General features: G+C 41.8%; 1 protein-coding gene across 10 annotated transcripts in view; it reads left to right on the top strand.

The window, feature by feature from the left end:
* GRIN2A (glutamate ionotropic receptor NMDA type subunit 2A) overlaps positions 1-23995 on the top strand; it is a 185526-nt gene that overhangs the window by 17727 nt on the left and 143804 nt on the right. For 4 of the 10 annotated variants that reach the window (XM_064726413.1, XM_064726412.1, XM_064726411.1 and 1 more), the window contains exons 1-3: positions 10645-11132; positions 11880-12105; positions 13510-13932. In XM_064726413.1, coding sequence (XP_064582483.1) covers positions 13528-13932 — 405 coding nt within the window. In that variant the 5' untranslated portion in view covers positions 10645-11132; positions 11880-12105; positions 13510-13527. Of the gene's footprint in view, positions 1-10644; positions 11133-11879; positions 12106-13509; positions 13933-23995 lie in introns of those variants that run through there. The other 6 variants (XM_064726408.1, XM_064726407.1, XM_064726406.1 and 3 more) reach the window with 2 other exon arrangements.

The following is a 23995-nucleotide window of genomic DNA, read 5'->3' as shown; positions in this document are numbered from 1 at the left end:
GGTCAGGGAGGAGGGAAGCATCATGTGCTTGTTGTGCTTGTGTGTGCACTTCAGAGTACTTGGGGGCAGTTCATGTGCACACATGCTGTGACTGCATGGCTGTTATGTTCTATAAATGTTCTCATGCCCCAACAGATTAGTCTGGTAAGGACATAAATCAGAGGATTTCTTCAGTGCTATCTGTGCTCTGCCTAATTTCTGTTTGCTGCTTATTGTGACTCTGTCTGAAGGGTTAAATGTGCTATTCTTAGCTCTGCTTCTTTGCCTGCTTGTTTCACCTTTGATGCAATGCAGTGCTGGAACTGCAATGCATTGTCAGTTTACATCACGTTACACCAGTAACAATTTTTAAATCAGCACGAGGTAATGTGATTTGTTTTCCTTTCCTGTGGTTAGATGTCTACTAAGTAATCAAGGCTGCATGCTAATGACTCAAGAGTAGTTACAGATCATACCTTGACAAAGTAATTTGATGTGGACACTATGTGGATAGCTTCTCAAATAGTTTTTGTGTAAACAATATAAATATAGCTGTGCACTGGAAATCTTCAACCCAGTTTTGAATGTAGTTTCCATGCAGAATCAAACTAAAATAACTTGCTTATGCTTCATGTAGTTTAGGATTATTTCATGTAGGATAGACTTTATTTTTCAAAATAATGCAGTTGACTAGAATAACTGTTTTCCTTATTGTTCTATCCAACTGATTATCTTGAAATAATAGTACAGATGGGAGGAATTTTTCTATTTGTGACTTGAGTTTTGCTCTGAGGACAAATATGTCCCAATCATATGTTTGGTATCGTTCTGAGCTTCCTTTTTAGACAGTTGGACAGAACTACAGAGATTTTTTCCTTAGCTCATGCAACAGGATTTAAATGAAGTGTCAAACTAGGGAACATTATAGATGAGTGTTCTGGATCCAATTGAGAAACTGCAGTACAGTTGCAGGCCTGGATTTTAAACTTAGCCTGAGACAATGTTAAGTGCTTAATTTGAGGGCAATTTAAGGTCTCAGTGAATCATTTCACTGCTGCCTACAGAAGTGCAAGAGACTTGACGAGTGGCATTTATACTACATAGGAATGGAGGAATTCTCACTGTGTGGAATTAGTTCCAATGAATCTATAAGCAACCTGTATGGAAGACAATTTTAACGAGCTTACTCATCCCTGTGCTGCAGTTGGAAGGCATGGTAACTGCTGAAATGACTGACTGCAGTTCTAAGTTTACCTTTCCTATAGAACAAGGTGCACTGTGCACTTGCTCTGTGCTTATGCAAGACTGCTGTTCTTGGGTGACATGGAGCATTTTTTTGGTAATTGCCATGCAAGGCAATGCATGGACCTGCTTTTTGTCCTCCCCTTGAGTGGTTTTAACATCCTTTGACTTCTAGACCATCTTTCCATCCATTTTAGGGAGTGGATTATATCCTGCTGTTCCCTTTCCTTTTCTCAGAGGGAGGTTGAACACTGGGATGCTGTTCAGCTTGATAAGAGTAGTCATAGAGGAATTTTGGGATTTAGCCAGAGCTTTAACTATTCAGAAGCTCTTGTGAATGAAGTAAATTACCCTGAGCATATGACACTTCAAGAGGAGCATTTTATACAGTGACGTACTGGATGCTAAGAATAGCCCTGACTTCATGTGGTTAGATTAACAATCCCGTGCTCCAGAGGTGATGGATGTACAGTCCTTCAGGGTGCATGTCCTTCTGCAGGATCTGCTGGGCTCTCTGCAGTCCCTGGAGTGTGTCTGTGTGTGACAGTAGTGTGTGTATTTAGCTGCAGGTTTGGGACATGGCTTTGTAGGTTGAGTCTGCATCTTGGTTTAAGTGAACATCTGTCCAATCAGGCCTTTTATTTTGAATGGCAAATCAGATTGTAATGACCAGTGCCCTTTTCTGCAGGAATATACAAAAAGTAATTTCAGTATAAGAAATGTAAGGCAAACAGTTAGTTTCTGCAGTAAACCCCTTGGTATGCTTTATCAGTAAAATATTTGCTGAGTTTATAGATGATTAATCATTTGTCTTTTAAAGAAAAAAAGTTATTACCTTTTTAGTCTTTCTTTTAGAAATTGAATGCTTCATACTATAATGTTTATGTTGTTGTCATTATAAACATTGTGGTGTGTGTTTATTCCTCACATTTATAAAATTAACTTATTTGGAAAGCAATCTGAGAAAACACTATTCACTTATCCCTAGAAACTGAGCTTTATTCCTGCCTATGCTTTCCTCTCAGCAGTCTAAGTGCCTTAATTGATCATCTTGATATGAGGTTTAACTCAGCAGTTAATTGAACTTCAGGGAGTAAAATACACTTTTATTTACTAAACTGCTGTTGTGCTGACATTGGACCTGCCAATGCTCCACTGCATTGAGTTAACAATTCAGAGATAAAATATAGGTGTAGATCAAGGTAAGATGCAGATTATCTCAAAGCTTCTAAGAGAAATATGGAGGCTTAACATGTGTTGAAAGTATCAAACCTTCCTGGACCCAGTCTGGTTGGTTGGATAAAAGAAAAATTATCAAAGTTACCCAACAATCTTGCCTGATGTGATGCAGTATATTTAGGGTATACATATATTACCCTGTGTGCATGACAAGATAGATTTTGACATAGTACAGTTTTTTATATACATAATTTGGGTGATCTCTTAAGGAATAGAAATCTTTATCATTCAGAGGATAGCTGGGTGTTCTTTTTTTTCTTCAGAATATGCCCCACTAAGATTCTTGGAGAGCATTTCTCTTGGGGGGTCTCTTCAGTAGCACTGAAGTTGGAACTGCCGGTGTAAGTGTTGATAGTGATGTTTTAATGACTCTAAATAAGAACTGGCCATGATAAACAGCAAAGGATTGTCAGCATCAGGGAATTTTGCTTTTTTCAAATACCATAGTGTTTGTCAGGGCATGGAACTGGAGCAAGTTAAACAGATGTTCTAGATGAGTTAAGATGAACATCTGTAAGTGTTGTTTTGCAGCTGTGCATGCTGATGAGTGATGGAGCTGATAAAGGTTTGCAGAAGGTAAAGCACCAACAGAATCTCTGTAAATTATAGGAAGATGTTTTCAAAATAATGAAGGGTTAAAATGACCTGCTTAAACCCCACTCCATGCCTCCTGTCTGAAAACTGAGCCTAATCCTAGCTCAGACCATTAAGATGTCCTGTCCCATCCCCAAAAATGGGATTGTTGAGAAAAAAAAAATCACCTCTTTCAACCTTATAACTTACTCCTGGAGTAAACAGCCAGTCTAGAAATTACTGTTATTAAAAAACATTTTGTTCAACTGGGATAAAAATGAAAGCTGAAAATTCTGCAAAGAGTAAACAGAACCTATTTTTCATTTTGTTTTTGAACCTTGAAGTGTTTGGGATGAAGAGCTCTTTCACCTGCATTCAAGGATGAATCCTGATAACCAGCAGAGATGAAAAGTCAGCTGGTAAAAAATATGATGTTTCAAGTTTTCAGACTTGCATCAAAGAAAACTTGGAACCATGAAACAAATCTGTGAGCTAGTACAGCAGTGAGATCACCAAGGTTAAGTGGCTATTTAACACTTGGGGTGAATATAAACGCAGTGTGTTTTGAAATTTTTAAAAGAATATAGATATTGTATTCAGTATCTGCTCCTTGGGATACTGCATAAGAAAATGCATTTTGTCCTGCAAATACTAACAATTTTGGGATTTTGATAGGAGAGTCTGTGTAAAGGGGAAGGCAATACAAGGTAAACACAGACGGAGTAGCTCCTGAACCCTTATCCAGTGTTGTGTACCTTGGAAGAGGGCACTGTTCCCCACTAAGCAAGGCAGTCTGAAAAGGAAGCCTTATCCTTTTGGTTATCTTCCATCATTTTAGCTTTCTGGCTAAAATCAAGAAAGCAAGAAATCTGTCTGGTATTTGCAAATGAAAGATAAGATCTGGCAGGCTTTAAACTGGAGCAATATTCTTGTTCCTACATATATCACAGTTATTTTGGAGTCTGTATGATAGAAAGGACTGGTGGGAACAGAAATAGTTGTGTGAGGGTAGATAGCACACAGCCGTCTGCCGAGTGAGATTGCAGTTAATTGGCTTATAAAAATTAAGCAATTATATTAATTCCAGAAAGTGGCTCTGAGACTGATGTTTTTCAATAAGTTGGTGAAATAACTTCAGATGTTTATATTTTTTAGATGATTCATATATATAATTGTTGCTTAAGCACCCCTAATCCTGCATGTGTTTGAGTGTTGCTGAATGTTTGTGATGTATCTATATGGTCAGGTAAAACAAAACAGGATATTTATAGTTCAAAATATATGCTTGAGCATATACTTGACTGTCTCATGAGTTTCAGAAGTTTAATACTTGTGTTGATATATCAGATCTTGTTTAGCAGATGGTATTTAAAAAAAGGAATTGATAACAGTGCAAAGAATATCATTAATGCAAGCACAGGTTTAATTTGTATCCATTTAAGTTGTTGTAATGAAGTCACATTTATGAAGTCATTCCAGTAACTCATAGAAGGCTCATTATTTGAAAAAAAACCACTTTTTAAAACTTTTTATGTTTCTTAATGGCTATTATAAAGCCCATCAGAGAGGATGCACTTATGTGCATAAAAATTTAAAATGCATTTAGGCATTTCTGTTTAAATACCAAAACAACACAAATCTTAGTGCAAGTTACTTATGCCACTGAATATGGGTGGAATTGTTTAGAATGTTGACCCAGCTTGGAAAGATGAGAGAGCAGCAACACTGCAAGCCAAGCCTGCAGTCAGCATCCCCCTCACAGGTGTCACTGAGGCTCCCACCTATAGGATCCACTTAATCTCAGCCTCTGAACTCGAATTCTTTCTCAAAGAAACTTTGAATATATCCTGTGTCATCTGGAGAACCAGGAGCTTCCCAGTCCTTGACCTCTCTTTGCAGAATTCATGCAGGAATTACTTTCTTTTGTCCCATTAGGATAGGAGAGGAGGGAAAACCAGGATTCTTGATAGTAACTTTTTTTGGGAAAAGACCTCTTTAACCCTGTATCTTTTGGCTGTAAAGAGACCACCACAAACAAAAGGTATGTCTCCTCCTAAGGATTAATTCCATAAGTAACCTTGCAAGCAAACAAGACATGAGACAATTCTTGTGTTTCTAGCAACCTGAAAAAAAAAAAACAACTCCACTGAATCCAGTTATTTTAGGTTTCAGAGCTGCCCATCAGTCAGACAAGAGTTCAGAAGCATTTGCTTTTTTTGCGAAGACATTTCAGAACTATGGTAATTGGATATGGATGTCAGTTCCTGGAAATGTGGTCTCCTGGGTAGGCTAAGCCTGCATTTTAGGTAGGAGACAAATGTGCTTTAATGTGTTATTTTATTTAAAAAGCCCCTTTGTCTTGCTCATTGTTTCCAACAGTGAGATTAAGTCAAAGTTTGAAAATACAGTCAAATGAAACTAATTAAATCTGCTAGTAATCACAGTTGTGATTATTATCACTGCAGCCTGGAATTCTCCTTGGGCAGGGAAAAACAAGAGGCATTTGTTCTACAGAAAGCTAAAAATGGGGTTCCTTTGGAGCAACAGCAGATAAAATACAGGACCTAGAAGCACCATGGTAATTGCACTCTAAAGAAAGCTCATACTCAAGTGGCTCAATAGCATTCCTGTACATGAACAAAAGCCATGTAGCCAGTGTGGCAGAAATAGGTGACAGAAGGCTCTGACTCATCATGTGGAACTGTAATTTAAGTTCAAGGGGGATTTTTCTATCTTGGATCTATTCCTACTGGCTCAGATGTCTCATAAGCCTTTAGCACCTAGTTTTAATAGAGCCAGTGCCTGCAATTGAGAGATGGGTTGGATGCAGGGAGCAAAATACTACTCATCTTAAAAATATCTTCCAGCTAGAGCTGAGGTAACTTTGTGCTGATAAGAAGCTTCCACTGACCTTTACTAAATTTGATTTTCTAGATTTAGAAAAGTCTCAACTCCCTAAGAATTTGCTTAGTGAAGCACTGAGAAGCAGATGCAGTGTAGGCATCTCAGTGCTTCCCACTCAGTACAACTTTCTTTTAGCAAACAAGTTTCTGCCAATGAACAATGTGTGAGGGGTCACTGCTGGCTCTTATCTGTCATAAGTAGTAATTTTTTTATGTTAAAAATTTTTATATAAAATAATATTCCATGAAAGTTTGTTTTACAAGCAGTACTAATATTGGTGAAGACAAGTAGCTTGCCTGTCCTAAAGATTCATAGGGTATTTTTTAAATTATTTTCAAACTTAACAAGTCTGTCCAGCCCCTTGAATACCTAATACATGTTTGATCAAAAGATAAAAACTATAGTAATCTCTAACTTCAACCAATTTTTGGTAAAGATCTGAAAATATACATCAGCTATAAATACAGGGGCCTTTTTAGGTATATAAAATCTTGATCAAGGTAGATAAAGGCAGACCATCTCAAATGTGGGAGCACATAGGATGTTCCAAGTGAGGCAAGAGCAAAACTGCTGCTGTCATTATACCATTCCAGAATCTGAGCATCCTTCAGGCAGGCTAACACAATGCAGTGACTGCTTGGCTGGGAGGCTCATCATGCTGTCCCCAACAGGTACATGAGGCAGATTTGTGTGGCTCAGGGTGACTGAAGAGGAGGCTTCAAATGGTGTTTTAAAAAATTCTGGTTTGTAAAGGCTTACCACTTTAGTGACCAAATTCACTGAGGGTTAGGAGATCATATTTTGGTCCTAAAAAAATAGTGGCAATTTTTGGCTGTTCCTTTACTGCTGTAGGCACTGATGAATAAGCTGTACTGGCCATGCAGTGGTCAGGTGTTTCTTTGGGTGTTCCAGGAAGATTTTATTAGAAAATATACTAATATTTCCCAATTTCTGATGGGGGAGTGCAGCGAGGGAAGAAGAGAAGCAGTGTTAAACTCCTATTTACCTGATTCAGTTCCCTGAAGCCCAGGCCTTGTGCAGGCAGTTCAGTGTGTGATGGGATTGATGCTGACACAGTCTGCACAGGACTGCACTGCTGTGACACAGATCTTTGTTAATAGAGCTGCCTTAATTAAAAACAGAGTTCATTATGGAATTCTGTTTTGACCCTCAGAGTTAGATTTGAATATAAAAGAATTCCTCTTGGGAGCTGCATAGAAGAGTTTGGAAATACATCTGAAGCTAAATTTGATATGGGAAATTGATTACAAAAGAGGCAGAGATGCAGTCCTGGTGAATCCTGAATAGCTCTGATAGTCAGAGTGAGGTGGAAAGGAGCAGTTCTGGCTGAGCAGTCCCTGGGGTGTTCCCTCCTTGCTGGGGCTGTTTCCAGAGAAGCTGAAGTGCTGTAACAGCCCCAAGCTCCACTCAGTGATGTTGCCTCCTCTTTTTTTCCATAGCAGCTAGCTCATGTCCTCTGCACAACTGAGAGTAGCTCAAGGCCATCATTTCATGCATGACTTGGTAAATTGTGCAAGAAAGAGCACTGCCAAATGAGGAGCTATGCCAGTTTTCAATAAGAGGGCCATCTGTGGCAAAATGTTTTAGCAAGTTTGAAAACAATTGAGTTCTTTCCCATTTTTACTTTGATTTCATTTAGCATGTAAGTAACTTTGCAGCCTCCCAAGAGTAAATTTATGTTACTGTACCCTTGTTTGCTCTTCATTAAGTTCTTGTTGAGTCAAGTGGTTCCATTTCAGACCTGATCCTGTGTGGTATTGAAAAATGATTTTGCATCAATGTGACTTTTGATTCCTGTTGGACACATTTGTCAGGGTAGGTGAAATTCAGATATTTGTGAAAGATAAGAAGCATATAAATAAATTCTTACTAGTTACAGCAAAAGTAACTAAATGTAAAACTAGTTTATTGCTGGAATTACAACATTTTTAAATTTGGAAAGAATTCCAAGTAAGCTTCTCTCCCTTAACCCAGCCTGTAATATCTCATTACCTTTTTGTTTAATGAAATTTAAGAAGTTGTTGTAATGGAGTTTTCACGTAGCAAGGATTATTGAGGAAATCTGCCATTTGTTTGAGATCTCTCAAACTGTCTTAAACTCTTGCAAAGAAGACTGTAAATACTACCTCTATTGATAGTAGAGGGGCAATAATGGGACCTCTAATACAGTATTTTTTAAACTAATTTTGGTGTAATTTAATGAGAAGAGTTTTGGTTTTTTAAAGAATATGGTTATACTTAGCTTACTTAACTGCACTTCCTAAAAGCAAGAGGAAAATTAGAGTTGTTTTCTGTAATCCCGAGGTTTAATTTGACTTTTAGCTGTCTAACATTCTGTGGTTAAGCACCTTTCAGCTGGTAGAGTAAAGCAAATTAGAGAGCAAGTTAGTGTCACTCACTGAGGAGTCAGTGACAGAGGCAGAAATCTGCCCTGGAAACATTGCCTGTACCTCACAATTTGGCTGCTTGTTTCTGTTGGCAAGTGCTCTCTGCAACAGGTCATGATCAGAAAGCGGAAACCTTTCTGTAATTTGATGTTATTTTAGAAGGGACAGAGTATGAAGAAAGTTCCTGACCTTTGAATATATGTTTACGCAGGAGACAGGCCTGTTAGGGAAACTTCAGGTGGGAAATATCCTCAGAATGCACGATTCCAAACTTGTTAAACTTGTGTTGTAGCTGCTTTTAGAAAAGTGCAGAGCTGCCCATGTGGAGCAGACAATCATTTAGGGGTAAATCCACCGGCCTCCCAGAATAAATGTTGTCCATGAAGATGCTCAGTGCAGGGGTGCTAGTGTTCGTTACAGTGCTTTTGAAGTAAGTGTTCCCTTACACAAAATTTACAGGGGTTAGACACTTAAATGCAGCTTTGTTTTCTTGTTTCTGCTGAGTGAAATTGATGACTTGTCATGTTTGCAGCTCTTTAAATTAAAACTGTGCAAATATACCTAGAGATGGAATGTGGATATCTATTAAAGGAGCAGGCTTAATTTTGCAGCATTTGCTCAATTCTGTAGGCAGTAATCTGTTTGAATTTGGTGAAGCTTTTGGGAAGACTGCATATGTATTGCCAAGATTAATCCCACTGTGTTTGCACAAAATTTTAATATGCTCTATTCTAATTCTAATTTGTAAATTTGGACTGTTTATAGCATGATATTTTGCAAAATTTTATGAGAGTAATTGAGGAAAAATATTTGGAAATAATGCTAAACTATTTCTAAATTTGGGTTAATAAAAATCATATAGCTCTGAAGTTAGAAAATGTGGGTATTTCTTGTATTGGTCTTTCACACCATCAGTGTATTGTACACTTGTTTACTAAGCATTTCCCAAAAATATATTTTAAACATAGGCTAATGTTAGTGCTGCAATTTTTCACCATTGTGAATTTCACTTGTATTTGAGGATTTTGAATCTGTTTTTGCTGCTGTTCCAGTAAATCTCCTGAATGATAACACTGAAATAATCCTTACACAAGGATGGAACTGCAACCTCATCTCCAGTAACCATGACAAACATCACTATAATATTTACAGGGGGAAAATGTTCATCCAGGGTGAAATGCAGAGATGCATTAAAACATCAAACATTAAAAAAAAAGGCGGCAGTTGAAACTGCTTAATTGCTTTGCTTAGAAAGACTAATGTAATGTCTGAGGAAGCAATCCCTAAATAAGTTAGGAGGTGAGATCTTTCAAAGGAGGAAAAAACCCAGGCATGGACCTATCAGGGAATTCAATGATGAGACTGTCAAGAGCAGTAAAGCTGATGTGTTGTTAAATGTCTTTGGGAGAGATTTCTTGGTGTTCTGTGTCTTAATGTAGGGAAAAGCAAACTTCAGAGGGTGAACATTTGGCATTTTCCTATTTGGACCCAAAAGTTTCCTCTGGCACAGGAGTTGGGGGGTCTGTCAAAACGTGTGACTTTGCCTTACTCTGAAGTCTTCAGTGTGGGAATGAGCATGGCTGTAAAGGACGGAGCATGGAGGAGGCCATCCCTCTGTGGTACTTTAGCTGGCACATTCATTTGTGCTAAACCAAATAAGTTGTGGCAGCTGGAGCAGGATGGTGGAAAGGAAAAAGGAGAGCAGTGGAGTGAGGGAGAAGGCACAGCAGGGAGTGGTGGAGGGAGGTTGAGGTGGGCAGGGAGGCAGGAATTGCTCCCAGGCCAGGTGGGTCTGACACCGGGGCTGTGAGAGGGGAATGGGAGATGGGGAAACAGGCTCCAGGCTCTGAAATGGGGGATGTGGGAAGGAGGATGGAGCAGCAGGGATGCGCAGATGGAGCTAACTTCTACAGAGCTTTTTTGTGATATTTGCCTGCTGTCTGGAGCTTTTAGGACCGCTTTTAGTGTATAAGCGGCTGCTCCACATTCATTCCCCTGAGCCCCACGGCAGGGATTTTTGCTTGACAGCCCCTGCACCAAGGGAAAGGAGACCACTCTGGGGTTTCCCGGGCTACCAACCTTTGGCCGGGGGATGCTACCGCGGGGAGAGCGCTGGAGTTTGCCGCTCCTGCGCCCCAAACCCGGCGTTCTCGCCGTTCCCCCAGATCTGACACCCCCTCCCCCGATTGCCTGCGTCTGACTCATTCGCTGGTGCTTGTGCAAGCAGGGCGGGGGGGTGGGGTGGGGGAGAAGCCTTCAAAGTATCCAGAGCGGCTGCTCCGGCTGTGGCAGGGCGGCCGTGAGCTGCGCCCTGCAAGGGCGGCGGTGCCGGGGGCGGCGGAGCGGAGCGCGCCCGCAGCGCCGCGCAGGCGGCCCCGGGTGGAGCCGCCGCACCTCCCGGAGCCCGGGCAGTGCCCGCCGCTTCCAGGGAGCGACAGCAGCTCCGTGCCCGCCGTCCTGGGGAGCTGCTGCGGCAATATCGCCGTTTAAAAAAAGGGAAGAGAGGAAAAAAGAAAAGAAAAAAAAAAAAAAAAAAGATGAAGATGCTTAAATGCCTCCTGCCAAAAGTAAAGAGCGAATCTCAGTTGCAATGGCTCTGCTAAAACTTGGTCATGCGGGATTTCAAGCGATAAAGAGCTGCCGGGCTGCTATTTACTGCGGTGGGAACAAGTTGCAGGATGAAATCCGGGCGTTAAGGGACCTGTTTTCCACTTCGCTGTTTGCAAAGGAATCTACTGAAATGACTTTGAGGATCTTTAAACTGGAACTATGTGGAGGGAGAATGCAGTAAGTAGCGCTGGTGGGGAGCGCGGATCGCGCCCGGCTCGGGGCAGGGGCGCAGGGCTCGGGCTCTCGGTGCCGGCTCCGAGTTCCGCGGCAGCGCCGAGGGCCGGGCAGGGAGCGCCGGCTGCTTTGCCTGGCGAGCCAGCGTCCTACATAGAGCTGGGGGTGCTTGAAGAACTGCCTTCATGCATATTTACTGGGAATTGTGAATGAAAAAAACCGGAGCATTCGAGCTTCCCGTGGCGGGTTCTGCTTTAGTGTCTCCCTGGGTTTGTTTATGGTAAATTGGGAATGAAGCGGTTCTGATCCAGGAGAGCTTTATCCCACACCGCTCTAGCTGTGCTCCAGGTTATGCTCGTTCTGAACCTGCCAAGAAAACTCCTGCCCTTGCTCATATTAATTAGTTTGCTTCTAGCTGCGCTTTCCAGGTTGGATGTTGTCTCTTCCCTTAGCGCTCAGATCCGTCCATCTCACTTGGAAGCACACGGGCAGTTGGGAGCTCAGGATTTTCCTGACCTGGATAAGATGAGGGACGTATCCCGGACGGCTGAGGGCTCACGGAGCTGCTTTTAGCAAAGAGCTGAAATCTAAGTGAAGGGGGGGAACTTTTGAGTGTAGTCACTTTATTTCCGCTCACATACCACATGCGATCGAAGTATATTTATTTTTCTCCTGTCAAATCTGCAAACTGACTAACGGCTTCTCCTCGTCTCCTCTTGTCCCCCGCTGTCCCGTTCCCCCCATGTCCAGCCCCCCCTTGCCTGTCTCCCTGTCCACGTAGCTGCCCTCCCGGAATGCCATGTCGCTCGCAGGCTGCGGCGGGGATCACGCGTGCGGCCAGCGGCGCGGAGGCCAGCCCTGAGCCCGGGCAGCGAGGGGCGCGACATGCCCGCGGTCGCGACATGTCCTGCAGCGACACCGACAGCAGCACCGGCACCTCCGGCAGCCGCCGCCGCTCCGTCTCCTGAGGCGCTGGGTACGTGCGGCCCGCGCCCGCACGGGGGCGCCCTCGCAACGCGGCCGGGCCGTCGGTGCGCGCTCCCGGGGCGCGCTCCCGGCACCAGCGAGCCGTGCCCGAGGGGGGTTCGGGGGCCCCGAGCGTTCCTCGGGCTCGGGGGGAAGCCGGGGCAGTTCGGTGTGCTGTCCCACCGCGCTCCGTGTGGCGGGGCCGGCGGGAGCCCGGCCCGCAGTGAATGTGCAGCGCTGATGTGCAGTTAGATGCTCTGTGGAGTGCCCCGAAAGGAGGGGGCGATGCTGCAAGCCCGTGTCTGGCTCTGTGTGTGTCAGCAGCAGGCGGCTGTGGCTGAGGATGGGGATAGGGCTGGCGGGATGAGAGGGGAGATGTGGAAAATGCCACCCCTGATTGGACAGCCCCGCTTGTGTGCTCTGCGTGACGCTCTGCAACAAGCTTGGCTTGATGTGGCACAGGGACTCCCTTCCTGCAGCTAGCGGAGAGCCAGTTGTGGGGGTGGAAATCCCCCGGGGCACAGAAACAGGGGGAGATCTTGCAGAGTCAGACCTGCTCTCCTTCTCCCTCCTTCAGATAGCTCAGATCCCTTCTGTGGCTCATCTCTCTCCCCATCCTACTCCGTCTATATTCAGCCCCCTACAGAGACTCAGTGAAGACGTGAGGTAACCGGTGCAGTGATGCTCATTTATGGAACACCCTCCCCTTCAACGCTAGGGACAACTTTGTGTCCGAGATCAGCAGTTCTGAGATGCTCAAGTTCTGAATGCTGCTTGAGAGGACAGAGAAGAATTAAGATAGAATATTGTGCTTTTGAATCTGTTCCAAAATGCAGTAGGATTCCTTAAGCAGCAGCTGCCTGGGGGGGGTCCTCAGAAATAAAACAGCATGAGTTTGGGATGCTGTGAGATGTATGGAGTGTGTGAACTGGGGTTTCCAGCAGACCTCTGGCTCACTTCTCTCATTTTGGGCTAAAATACCTCTCTCTGATAGACCATGACTAAAGTTTAAATAGATGTCCAGGATGAAGGAAAATATTCTGGATGGAAAAAGATTGCTTTTACCTATTTTAGCACAGCAAGGTTAAAGAGAAGGATGAGAATGTATTTTTTTAAAATGTCAGTCATTTTCATTTTGTTGGCTATCCAGGAAGAATTTTAATGGGTCTTTTCTCTGAACTTCTGCTACAGTTTTTGCCTTGCTTGTGGAAGGCCGGCTGTAATACTGTCATCAAGCCAAGTTTTTGATAGGATATAAGAGGCTTGACTTGGAACTAAGGTGAAGGATGCATTATAAAAAGCTGCTAAAGTTTGCATTATGCCCAGAAGCTTTCTGTTTAAAACCTTCTTTGAAGATATGCAGTATATATATTTTTCCCTACTTTCTTCTTATGCATTGTGATCGCTTTTACAGGGGATAAAGCTGGCAAAGATGAGGAAAATTGGCTGTGCTCTCCTGGTACTCCAAGCTCTTCTGGCACCTTTGGATCTTGTTCGTGGAGCAGAGAAAAATTATCCCATCCTGAACATTGCAGTGATTCTGGGAAGGACCAAGCACATAACAGAGAGAGATATCAGAGCTCTCTGGACCAGGGAAATGTCAGCAGACCTGACTGTTGATATCAATGTCGTGACTCTTCTTGTGAACCAGACTGACCCTAAAAGCATCATAACGCATGTTTGTGACTTGATGTCAGGCACCAAGATCCATGGAGTGGTTTTTGGAGATGACACTGATCAGGAGGCAGTAGCTCAGATTTTGGATTTTATTTCATCTCAGACTTCTATTCCAATTCTTGGAATTCATGGCGGGGCCTCCATGATAATGGCAGATAAGGTAGGAAAATTTATTAAGAGCTCTTGCTATTCTGATGTACTTCATTGTATTGGTGTCTATCATGAATAATTGCTACAAGCAAGTTCAAAAAAGATGCTCTTAATTGTCTCTCTGTACTTGAAAAAGTATGCATAATGGTGTCTTTGATGGCTCATCAAATATTCAGAAATATTTCAGGGTTCATGCCTGAAACTCAACTTTCTAACACTATCAAAGCAGCCCTAATGAGATATTACTCTCCAGCACATGGAATGATGGTCAGTTAAAAAACTTCAATAGCTAATATGATCAATACATGTAAAAACAGCCTCCTAATAGTAGGATCATCAAATGATTTTGAGGATAAGATGTAAAACTATAAGCAGATGTTCTGTGGTGCTTATGAGAAATAGCAAGGAATAGATGGACCTGAATGTATCAGGGTGCAACAGTAATAATAGGACAATAATAAGCCAGACTTTAGTGGTCCACTACAGCATCTGAATTAAGTAGTCATGCACACTTGAATCACTGCATTCCATGAATTCATTGAATGAGATTTTTGCTAAATGGATAGTTGAACTTTGCTACTGTAGTTCATGAAAATCCAGTAAGGGCTGTCTGCAATCTGGAGATAATGATAAATGGTCTTGTTGGAAAACATATTTTTATGTAATCTGTTGTGAGACTGGAAGAGCGAAAGTGACTCATGTTCCAAGTTCCTTAATGCTGTAAGGATTTTTAAGAGCTCTTTGCTGGCACTGCAGCATTGATTTTGAGAGGTGCTCCCTGCTGCTCCTGAGACAGGCGCTGAGTGCAGGGCTCAGCTCTGCTGGGGGCTCTGCCTCTCTGGAACTCAGAGGAGCTCAGTGTGGTGTAAGAGAGGGGAGCTCCAAGAGAGTGCACATGTGGGAAGCCACTGGTTTGCCAGCACTTGAGCATCTTTAATGTGAATTCTAACTTATTTCCTGGTATTTCTATGCTTTAGAATTCCTTACTCATTGATTATTATTTTTTCTTAAGAGTGACTTTTGAGTAGTAAAGGGCTCTCTGAACACATCGGAAAAGGAAGTGGTCCAGATGTATTATTTTGTGAAGCTGGGGGGAAAAGAAGCAGAGTTAATTATGATTGAGGAATCAGCTTTGAACTTTGGAAACTTTTTACCTCTGGAATAGACTTTTTTCCTTTGGGATAAGAGGTCTGTTTCTCTTATTCTCTTATTTGAATAATGTTCCTATAGAACTTGTCATACAAGGGAGGACAATAAGTGCTGAATTATAGCAGGGATCCTATAACAATGGCTTTGACATCTTGATTTATACAGAAAGATCATTACAGTCAATGCTGCTATCTCAAATGCAATTGCAGTGACCAAATTACAGAGGCAGTTATTTCATGTGCTTTTAAATTACAGTGCAGATTTACTTGCCTTTTAAAGCTGGGTTTATATGTATTTAGTGCTTCTATTTGATACATATTTCACTTAACTGTGTCTGCCAGTGTAAGAACACTTGATCTCAGCCAGGGCTAAGTGATGAAACACTGGAAGAAATTCTTACAGAATCATCATCACTCTTGGTAGCAGATGCAGGATGTTACTGATACAGATCTATTTTTACTTTTATGTAAGAGCCTCTAGAAAATGAAACAGTCTATTTTTCTGTCTCAGTAAATTATTACTATTTTCACTGTATGCTAATATTATCGTTATTGTATCACTGCCATTTATTTTAGGGATTATCAAAGTTTTATTAGCAAACTTTCCTGCTGAAATTTAGCTTCTAAGATTTCCATTTGGGAAATCAAAATTGTCTTTTGTGTGTTAAAAACAATCTAACAGAGCAGTCTTCAGTAGCTTGAATTGGGTGAAGGAATTGTTTGTTCATGCAACTAATATTGCCTTAATTTTCAGCCTGACCTTTGCAATGTGCAGTGTCTTGCAATGGGGTTTGGAACATCTCAGTAATGAGACTTGCAGGTGTCACTCAATTAACCATTCATTTAGGAATGGATTCCTTGGAGATGAAGTTGAAATTCACAGTGCTGTCATAAAGGCAGGGAGATGAAATCTGAGGGAGAAGGATTGGAAATATGAAGTGTTTCAAGTCTCTGTCAGGATTTTAGCTGGCACACAGAGGTGTTGGCTGACTTGTGAAGATTATTTTAAGTCTCCTGCTTTGTCTCATGCATTGAGATGCCTGACTGTGCAAAAGGTGCTTGGTCCTACTCCTGCTTGTGGATGTAGTGCTCTGGCACTCTAATAAGGCCATTTCATTTATGTCCTTATCCTATGAGCTCTGTGCCAGGTGGTTGTTACGTGATGCTGAACTCAACTAAACTGAGGGCACAGGAATGGGAACTCATTTATAATGCTCTATACTGCTGAAGACTTCACTGAATGACTTAGAGGAGATAAGCTACCATATTCTCTGTGGCTAATAAATATTGTCAATGTGAATCTTGACTGAAGACCCATATCTGTAAAAAAAGAAAGTTGTTTTATATTTCCAAGAATGAGGTATGGCCATATTTGGAGTTTGCAGTGATTAACGCAGGACATAGAGCTTTTGAAGTGCTGTGTCCCTGTCTGAACATCTGGGGTGAGTGGTGTGTTGTCTAGACTGCTTCCTTTGCCAGCCCAGCTCTGCTTCAGTTTGCTCAGAGTTTGCCTGCACCATCTGAGGAGGCATTTTGCATGATTCAGACATGGAAAATAGACAGGCATGTGAAGCCAACCAAACCAGAATGTTTTCTGAACTCATTGATCTCTTTTCACCTGATATCAACCCTACCAATAAACCAATGGGACACCTGGGGGTTTATGGCACTTTCCTGATCCTGATTGTGCTGCAGAGATGCCCTTTGGGCAGTGCCACAGCTGATTTTATCCCCTGCTCTTGGCAGGAGCTCTCCTGCCAATGTGCTGCTCCTTGGCTTTGGTCCCCAGTTCTGCCACGCACTTCAAACATATTCAGATGTGGGAGAGTCTGCTGAAACAAGATGAGAGTTGTCTGGGGCATCTGTGCCAGCCTGCTGTGCATCAGCATCCCTTGGAGGATGCTGAAAACAGGCTGGCTGTTTATTCTTCTTGTATCTCTTGACATTTGAGACGTCTCAACACAAACATTGCTTAGGAACTGCTTTCTGACTTGAGCATTTTGTTTCAAACATAGTTACCTGTGTTTCACCACATGCTATGATTATAATGGTAGTATTTGTGATACCTTTTTTTTAAAAAAAAACAGAACAAGATGCTTAGTTCTGTGTCAATGCTAAAAGACTTCTTCACATATGGGAAAACTATCCCTATGTATTGTAAATATGTCCAGGAATATTTAGTGTCTTTGAACCATACTGCTTTTGCTGGTTGCAAACCTAAATGTTTCCAGAAGTCTTTCTGAAAGACATAATTTGAGGCATTTTATTGTTGTGGAAACACTCACAGTTATAACATAGTCAAGAAGTGTTAAGGGTGAGGGTAATTTTACAGAAGGGCTATCACAAAGTGATACTTCTTGAAACAGATCTGGGAATGTTATGCAAAATAATTAACTGCTTTTCCAAAAGGCAAGTGCTATATATTATTGCAGAATTATTCTATGAGAGCCCTGGAGGTTAGACAGGGTTCCTGGAGGTTGTCTAACCCAGTCCTTGCTCTCTGATGAGCTAATATTGAAATCAGATCATCCAGTCAAGTTTTGAATATCTCCCTGGAAGTAGATACCACAGCCTCTCTGGGCAATCTGTTTCAGCAATTAACCTCTCTCACCATGCAAATATTTTCCTTTTATCTCATTAGAGTTTCCCTTGATACCACAGGCTTTTGTTCTTTTGCTGTGAGTCTGAGTCCAGCTCTCAGTGCCATTGCCGGCTGCAGTTACAGCGCTCCTCACCTGTCGCTTTCCTGGGGAAAAGGTTCCTTCAGCCCTTGCGCTTTGGGCTTCCTTGGATACATCGGTGTCTTGTACGGGGTGACCCAGACAGGACAGGGGGCTGCAGATGTGGCCATTGGGTGCTGCGGGGGGAGCAGTCCCTCCCTGGAGCAGCGGCTGCCGCAGCCAGGCTGGGCTGTGCCGCCGAGAGGGAGCACTGCTGGCTCACCTTCAGCCCATCCCCTGGGCCCCGGGGCTCTGCCGGACACTTCATCAGCTTCGCATCTAATTGCTAATAAGCACCGAGTGAAACTCTGCTTTCAAGTCTTTCGTTCCATTCGTGGTGATTTTTTAGGTACTTTAGTGAAACACTTGAAGATGTTTGCATTACTTGTCATTTCACCTCATTATAGGTATAGCTGGAGTTGCTTTGTTTTAGCTCATTTGAGAGGCACAAAACTGTGCTGCACTTGTGCAAGCCAGAGCTCTAAGCAGCTGTGATCAGAGCCCCCCCAGACTCCGAGCTCTGGAGCATTTCTGCTCCCTTATCCATATGTGACTTAGATGTTAAAGTTCCTCCACACATCCTCCAGCTTTTTGCTAAATATCTCCATGGCACAGTGATTCTCTAAAGGACCAAAAGAGGTTCAAAACCCACACTTAACTTTTGTACTATGTGTAAGTGTGCTTCAACTCCTAATGCTTCAATATTGTTTGATGGATGGCAGGGGGATATTGTATTTGTTTTTGTTGTAGAATCTTTTCTGGAGGTCATATTACATGGAATGTGCTCATTAATTCATGTGTCTGCCATATGCATGTGTAGATTTCTGTCCAGCCTGTTTAGTTGGCTTGTAAAAGCAGTTCTGTATTTCATTATAGAAAACTGTAAATTTAAGATTTTCTATAATAGCAACTTTTCATTCCCCCCTTACTGATGGCTGATATGTATGGCACTATGTATCTGAGCATGATACTCACATTGGCTTTGTTACTGTTTGGAAGATTAAACCACAGGTTAATAAATACTTTAGTGCAAAAATAGCTGTATTCATATAACTGCTGTTTCAGGTCTAGACATAGTAGCTTGCACTACTACATAGTCTGTTGCACACAATATTTCCAGCTTCTGATTCATTTAAAGAAGCAATTGAATTTGATTTTCTTCCTTTCTAGCTGTAGAAAGGTCCCTATGGGAAGAATAACCTTCAGATATTCTAACTTTTATTTTGAGCTGCAATAGGAATGTAGCACTGACCTCCTTGCAAATCTGTGTTTACTTGTCCATATCCATAAAGCCAATCTATATGTACTTTTAAGAAAATCTTGCACATCCATAAGATTTTTAGACCTAGAATGTAATCTGTGGCAGTACCTTTTGCACATTCTGCAATTACACATTTTGTAATCAGTTGAAATGGTTAAAAACATGCCTGAGATTGGTCCTGCTGAGGAGAATGAAGTGAGTGGATGCAATATCCCGTGTTTTTCCTCCTCAGGAGGCAGTGCTGTGCCAGGGTGAGGTGGTTGGGATGGAGCCTCCTGGTTGAGACATTGCCATTCCTGTGCTGGCATGGCTGGGAGTGTTTGCTGCCTTCAGCTGGGTCTTGGAACTCAGAGGAGCATTATATAAATGATGTGAGCTTTGCTTTCTTGCTCTCTTTCTCCCACTCCTTTTACTAAAGGGTTTTCCTAGCAATAAATTTTCCTAGAAGTGATTTTATTATTCCTCCTTCTCTTGTTCATGAAAGCTTATCCCTCTTAATTCAGTGAAGGAAAACATGGATGGATTTCTGGAATACTGCAAGAGTAGACTTGAACTGTCACTCTTATGGAGCTCAAGGGAGGGATATTTAGTTTAATTTTCCAAAGTAGAAGGAAGATAGTTTTGAAAATATTAGGAATTTTGGTAACTAATGAGAAGGTTATAGGAAACTGAAGTCTTCTAGAGTTTGCTTGATTTTTCATGCAGTTTACATGTAGGTAAGTTCCTGATATCTTAGTTTACTTATATTTACAGCTGCAGCTGAGCTGAGGGTGCAGGGCTGGTTTCCACACTCCACTCATTTAGGGGAGAGGAGTTTGGCTTCACTTTAGTCCTTTGCAGTAAGCTGTATATTTTCATCTCAAAGGTACTGTTTTCTTTCTCGTCCAACTGTTCTTAGTTTTACCTTGGAAATAGAAGTCTTGAAGTATCTTTGTTTTGAGCAGCAACATCTTAAAACTGCTGGAAAGTCCCTGTTGTAGATCACCCATGCAATCTCTCCAAACTATTGCCTGCCTGTGGGTAATTGCAACACAACAGACTCCTGGGCTGTGAAAGTAGGACACAAGACCTTCAGCATGATTTTCAGCTTCCAGAAACTCCTGGTGATTTCTTTGGTTTTTTTTTTCCAAGAACATTCTCAAATACAAAATTAAAAATTATTCCTTTTAAGCTATAAAATAATTATAGGCCATTACAAAATACATAGCAAGTTTCTGGCAATTAGAATTATCCAGAGAATGTACCTGAAAGTCTAAAATTATGCAGTGCACAGAACAGAAGGGCTTTGATAGAATGTCAAACACATTTTTTTGTGTTTCATCTATTAATTATTTTTGAGGATGTTTAGATTACTTGAATAGACAGTTCATTAGTGTGTTTTGTCACTTCTTTGAACTAACAATTTAATTTGGAGAATTTCTCTATAATTTTTTTTGCTTGGGAGACTCTGGGATAGATGTGCCTACGTGGTGATGGTACAGAGGGCTTTGAATAGATGCACAGAAAGAATTTGCAGACTGTAGCTTTTATTTTTTACAAATCTGTGGTCATCTGGTTTGTGTGTACTCTTTCCCTTCCCCTCTTCCCTCCTCCTTCCTCCTTTGCTCTTGCCTGGAGCTATGAAGTTGTGTGGATTTTACTGAGAGAGCCCAGCCTGGATTGTCTCCACACCATCTGTCACCATATTGTTTGTTTAAATCCTTGAGATATTTTCTTCTGTACTTCACTGAAATAAATACATAAAGCTGCAGCAGCATCATTGGCTATTTATATTAGATTTAGACTTAATGTCCTTAGGAGGAAACCCCTGTGCTTGCAGTTGAGGTGCATGAGCTGGAGGCGCAGTGTGTAAAGCGGCGCGTGGTTCAGTTCCCTGCCCGCAGAGCTGCGGTGGGTTCAGTGCATCAGCCCAGCCCCTCAGGGGCACACCCAGCTGGGCCCTGATGACCCTGCAGGGACTCTGCTGCTCAGGGATAATGTCTGTCTCCCCACTCTTTCAAGGAAAACGTTTGGTGCCCTTTGGGAAATGCGGGATGAATCCTGTCTGTCCTGAGAGTTGATAGTCTGGGTCAGGGAAAGGTGAAACTCACAGGCTCTGTGAAACCAGAGATGGAAATAAGAGTGCTTGGTTAGAAGGGGGAATGTTTGGAGAGAAATTGAAGTGTGCAGAAGAAAGGTAGTATAAAAGCTGAACAGCCATTAGGAAAATGAGTTTTGCTGTTATGCAAATATGATATTCCAAGTTGCTGATGGGGTTGGTTGGTGCCGCGCTGCTGTAAGTTTATGATAGGCAGTTAACATTGTCTCCTTTCCCTATAGCAATTTTTTCTGTACATTCCATACGCATGAAGCTTAAGGGATCAAAATGTCTCAGTATCTGGGGAGATGAGCAGGTTCCAGGTGTAAAATTCTCTCTTATTTGGGGAAGAACAAAATTCCTCTGGAGAAAGGTTTGTCCTTTCTGGCCTCCTGGGCTGAGGGGTAAATGGGGCTCCCTGATCAACCTTTGTGAATGATTTAAACCTCTTGAAAAAGGAACCATTTCTAGTCCAAATTTGAGACTAAGATTTTATTTGCATACCGATTCTTTCAGCTCCACTTGCAGATTAAAGAAATAATTCATGAATGTACATATGTAGATGGCTTGTATAATCCATTTCTTTTCTGTTCTCCTCTTCAACAGCTACAGAGACTGAACTAAATTTAGGAAATCCAGCAACATATCTGAGGTTCGACTGGTCATAAACTTGTAGAGCATGGCAGTAACTCCATTTGGTTGTATATTGGTCAATCTTGCTTAGTAAGATGAACATGTTTTGGATGGGCAAATTCAAAGCAGAGATACATTTCCTTCTGGCTGTAACACACTGAGAAACACATTAAAAGGTTCTAGATGAGAGTTGACTAAAACATTGTAATATTCTGCATACAGCTCCAAATCAGTCTCAATTTCTTTTGAAAGAAAGACATCTCTTTGGACATCTTTTGTGTCTTATTTGGGTGCGATCAGCCCTGAGAAATCAAGGTCTGTGATTTTTGGTATACATGCAAGCTCTTCTCCCTTCTTTTTCCTGGATTCCCTTGCGGAAGGTGGAGAAGGAAGGCTGAGAGAAAAACAGGTGGTAATCTTCATGCTTTTAATATTTTCCAATGATTTATCTACTCCTTGGGTGGAGCCTGCAGGTGGTGGTGCTTTGGTGTGCTGCATTGGCTGACAGAAATGTGATTTCCCAGCAGGATCACATCCAGCCATTCTGGAGTAGCTTGGATTTTCTTCAGATCAAGACCTCTCAACTTTGTGTATCCCTTGATTTGCATTTTGAGTAAGCATTTTTGGAGAGGTGTTTCATTACCACATGACTCCCCAGTCAGTGTTTTGGGCTTCCTGTCTCCATCATAGGTTTGGGAAAGTAATTTCCTTCTAGGCTCTTAATGAAGATAGGCTGAACCATTTCCTTGTCACAAGTTCCTTGCTGCAGCATGACTGAGAGCTCCAGTGCTGGTCTTGCTCCATGGCCTCTGCTCACTGTTTGTGGCTATTTATAACCTGCCTTTTGTGCACATTGCAGCAAGATATTTCTATAAACATGTTTCATTCAAAGGATTGCTGAGTGGAAAGCTGCTTATCTTTTTTTTTTTTCTTGCCAGTGACAGTTTTTTAGTGTCCTAACTTTTGGTTCAAGATTTCTTTAAATTTATTGATGGAAAGTTTTGTCTATTTGTGCCGAGCAGTTTGCCTTTCCATGTGACTAAATTAGCAATAGGACTGCTTTGTTTTCACTGCATTGATTTTGTGTCTAGTGGAAACACACTGTGTATGTAGAACTACTATGAAAGAAGAAAGAGCAGGGATTTTATAGCCACCTTTCAGCTCAAAAAAATTTGCAACAAATTATGTATGACAGAAAATAGAATTAAGGTAATCTCTTCTAAGTAACAAGTTGCTTTTAGGAGTTACAGAAACATATAATTACCAGACAAATTGCATGTTATTTTTTGTGTGTGAGGCTAATTAAGAGTTCTGAGTAAATTGTGTTGATATAGGCATCAGAGCTTATGAAGTACCTAATTGGGATGAGATAAGGCTTGTGAATTCATCATAAGAGAACAAATGCCAGAATTATGAATTATGTGTCTGTATTCTAGTCAAGTACCATTTAGGATGATCTGGTTTATTTTCAGCAGTCACACTATTTTTATAGGAAACAAACTAACCCTGTTCTTTATTTTGTTTTGATCTGTTTGCCATCCCCTCCTCTCTGTTATCTGCAAAAAGGCTGGTAATTCCTTTTGTGGAATCTGGGTTCCAGAGCAAGATGTGCATGGCTCAGCTGCTTAGCATGTAAACTTTAAGCTCTGTCCCATAACTGTGTAGCAGCAAACTGGTACAGAAGTTGTAAAAAGAAATACTTGCTTTCTTCACTCGCTCTTAGACAGGATTTTCCTTACCCAGTCCATTGTCTGCCCATCTCCTTCTCCCAGAAGCTGATTCCAATCCCCCTCCTCTGCTGGAGCTTTCAGCTGCTCCCCATCCATTTGCCATTGCACTTCATACTTGACTGTCATGCTAGTTAGGATGGCTTTTTATTTTCATTTTTTGCCTTAATTTACTTCTAGTAGAAGCAAAGGTGGGTAGGAGGGAATACACCTCTCAGCCTAAAATTCTGTATCCCTGAATTTTAGGAATGCTGGGACTCTTTCAGTGTTCACAGAGCACAGAAGACAGTTGCTAAAATCATCTTAATTGGAGAAAATAAAAATTCTGTGGAGTCTCAAGAACATAGTAAAAACTATGAATTTAAGCCAAACCTCTTCTTATTTAATGAGCAGGAAACAGAGGAAAGGAGTATAAACTGAGCCAGGTGAGTGAGGGCAGTGTTGGTGGGAAACTGAGGTGGTGATAAAACAGAAATAAAAACTAGTGATGGAAGTGCTCTTTTGTGA

The sequence above is a fragment of the Zonotrichia leucophrys genome, chromosome 14 (genome assembly GCF_028769735.1).
Source record: "Zonotrichia leucophrys gambelii isolate GWCS_2022_RI chromosome 14, RI_Zleu_2.0, whole genome shotgun sequence".
In the NCBI taxonomy this organism is placed as follows: Eukaryota; Metazoa; Chordata; class Aves; order Passeriformes; family Passerellidae; genus Zonotrichia; species Zonotrichia leucophrys.
This window is presented reverse-complemented; position numbering and strand designations above follow the sequence as displayed.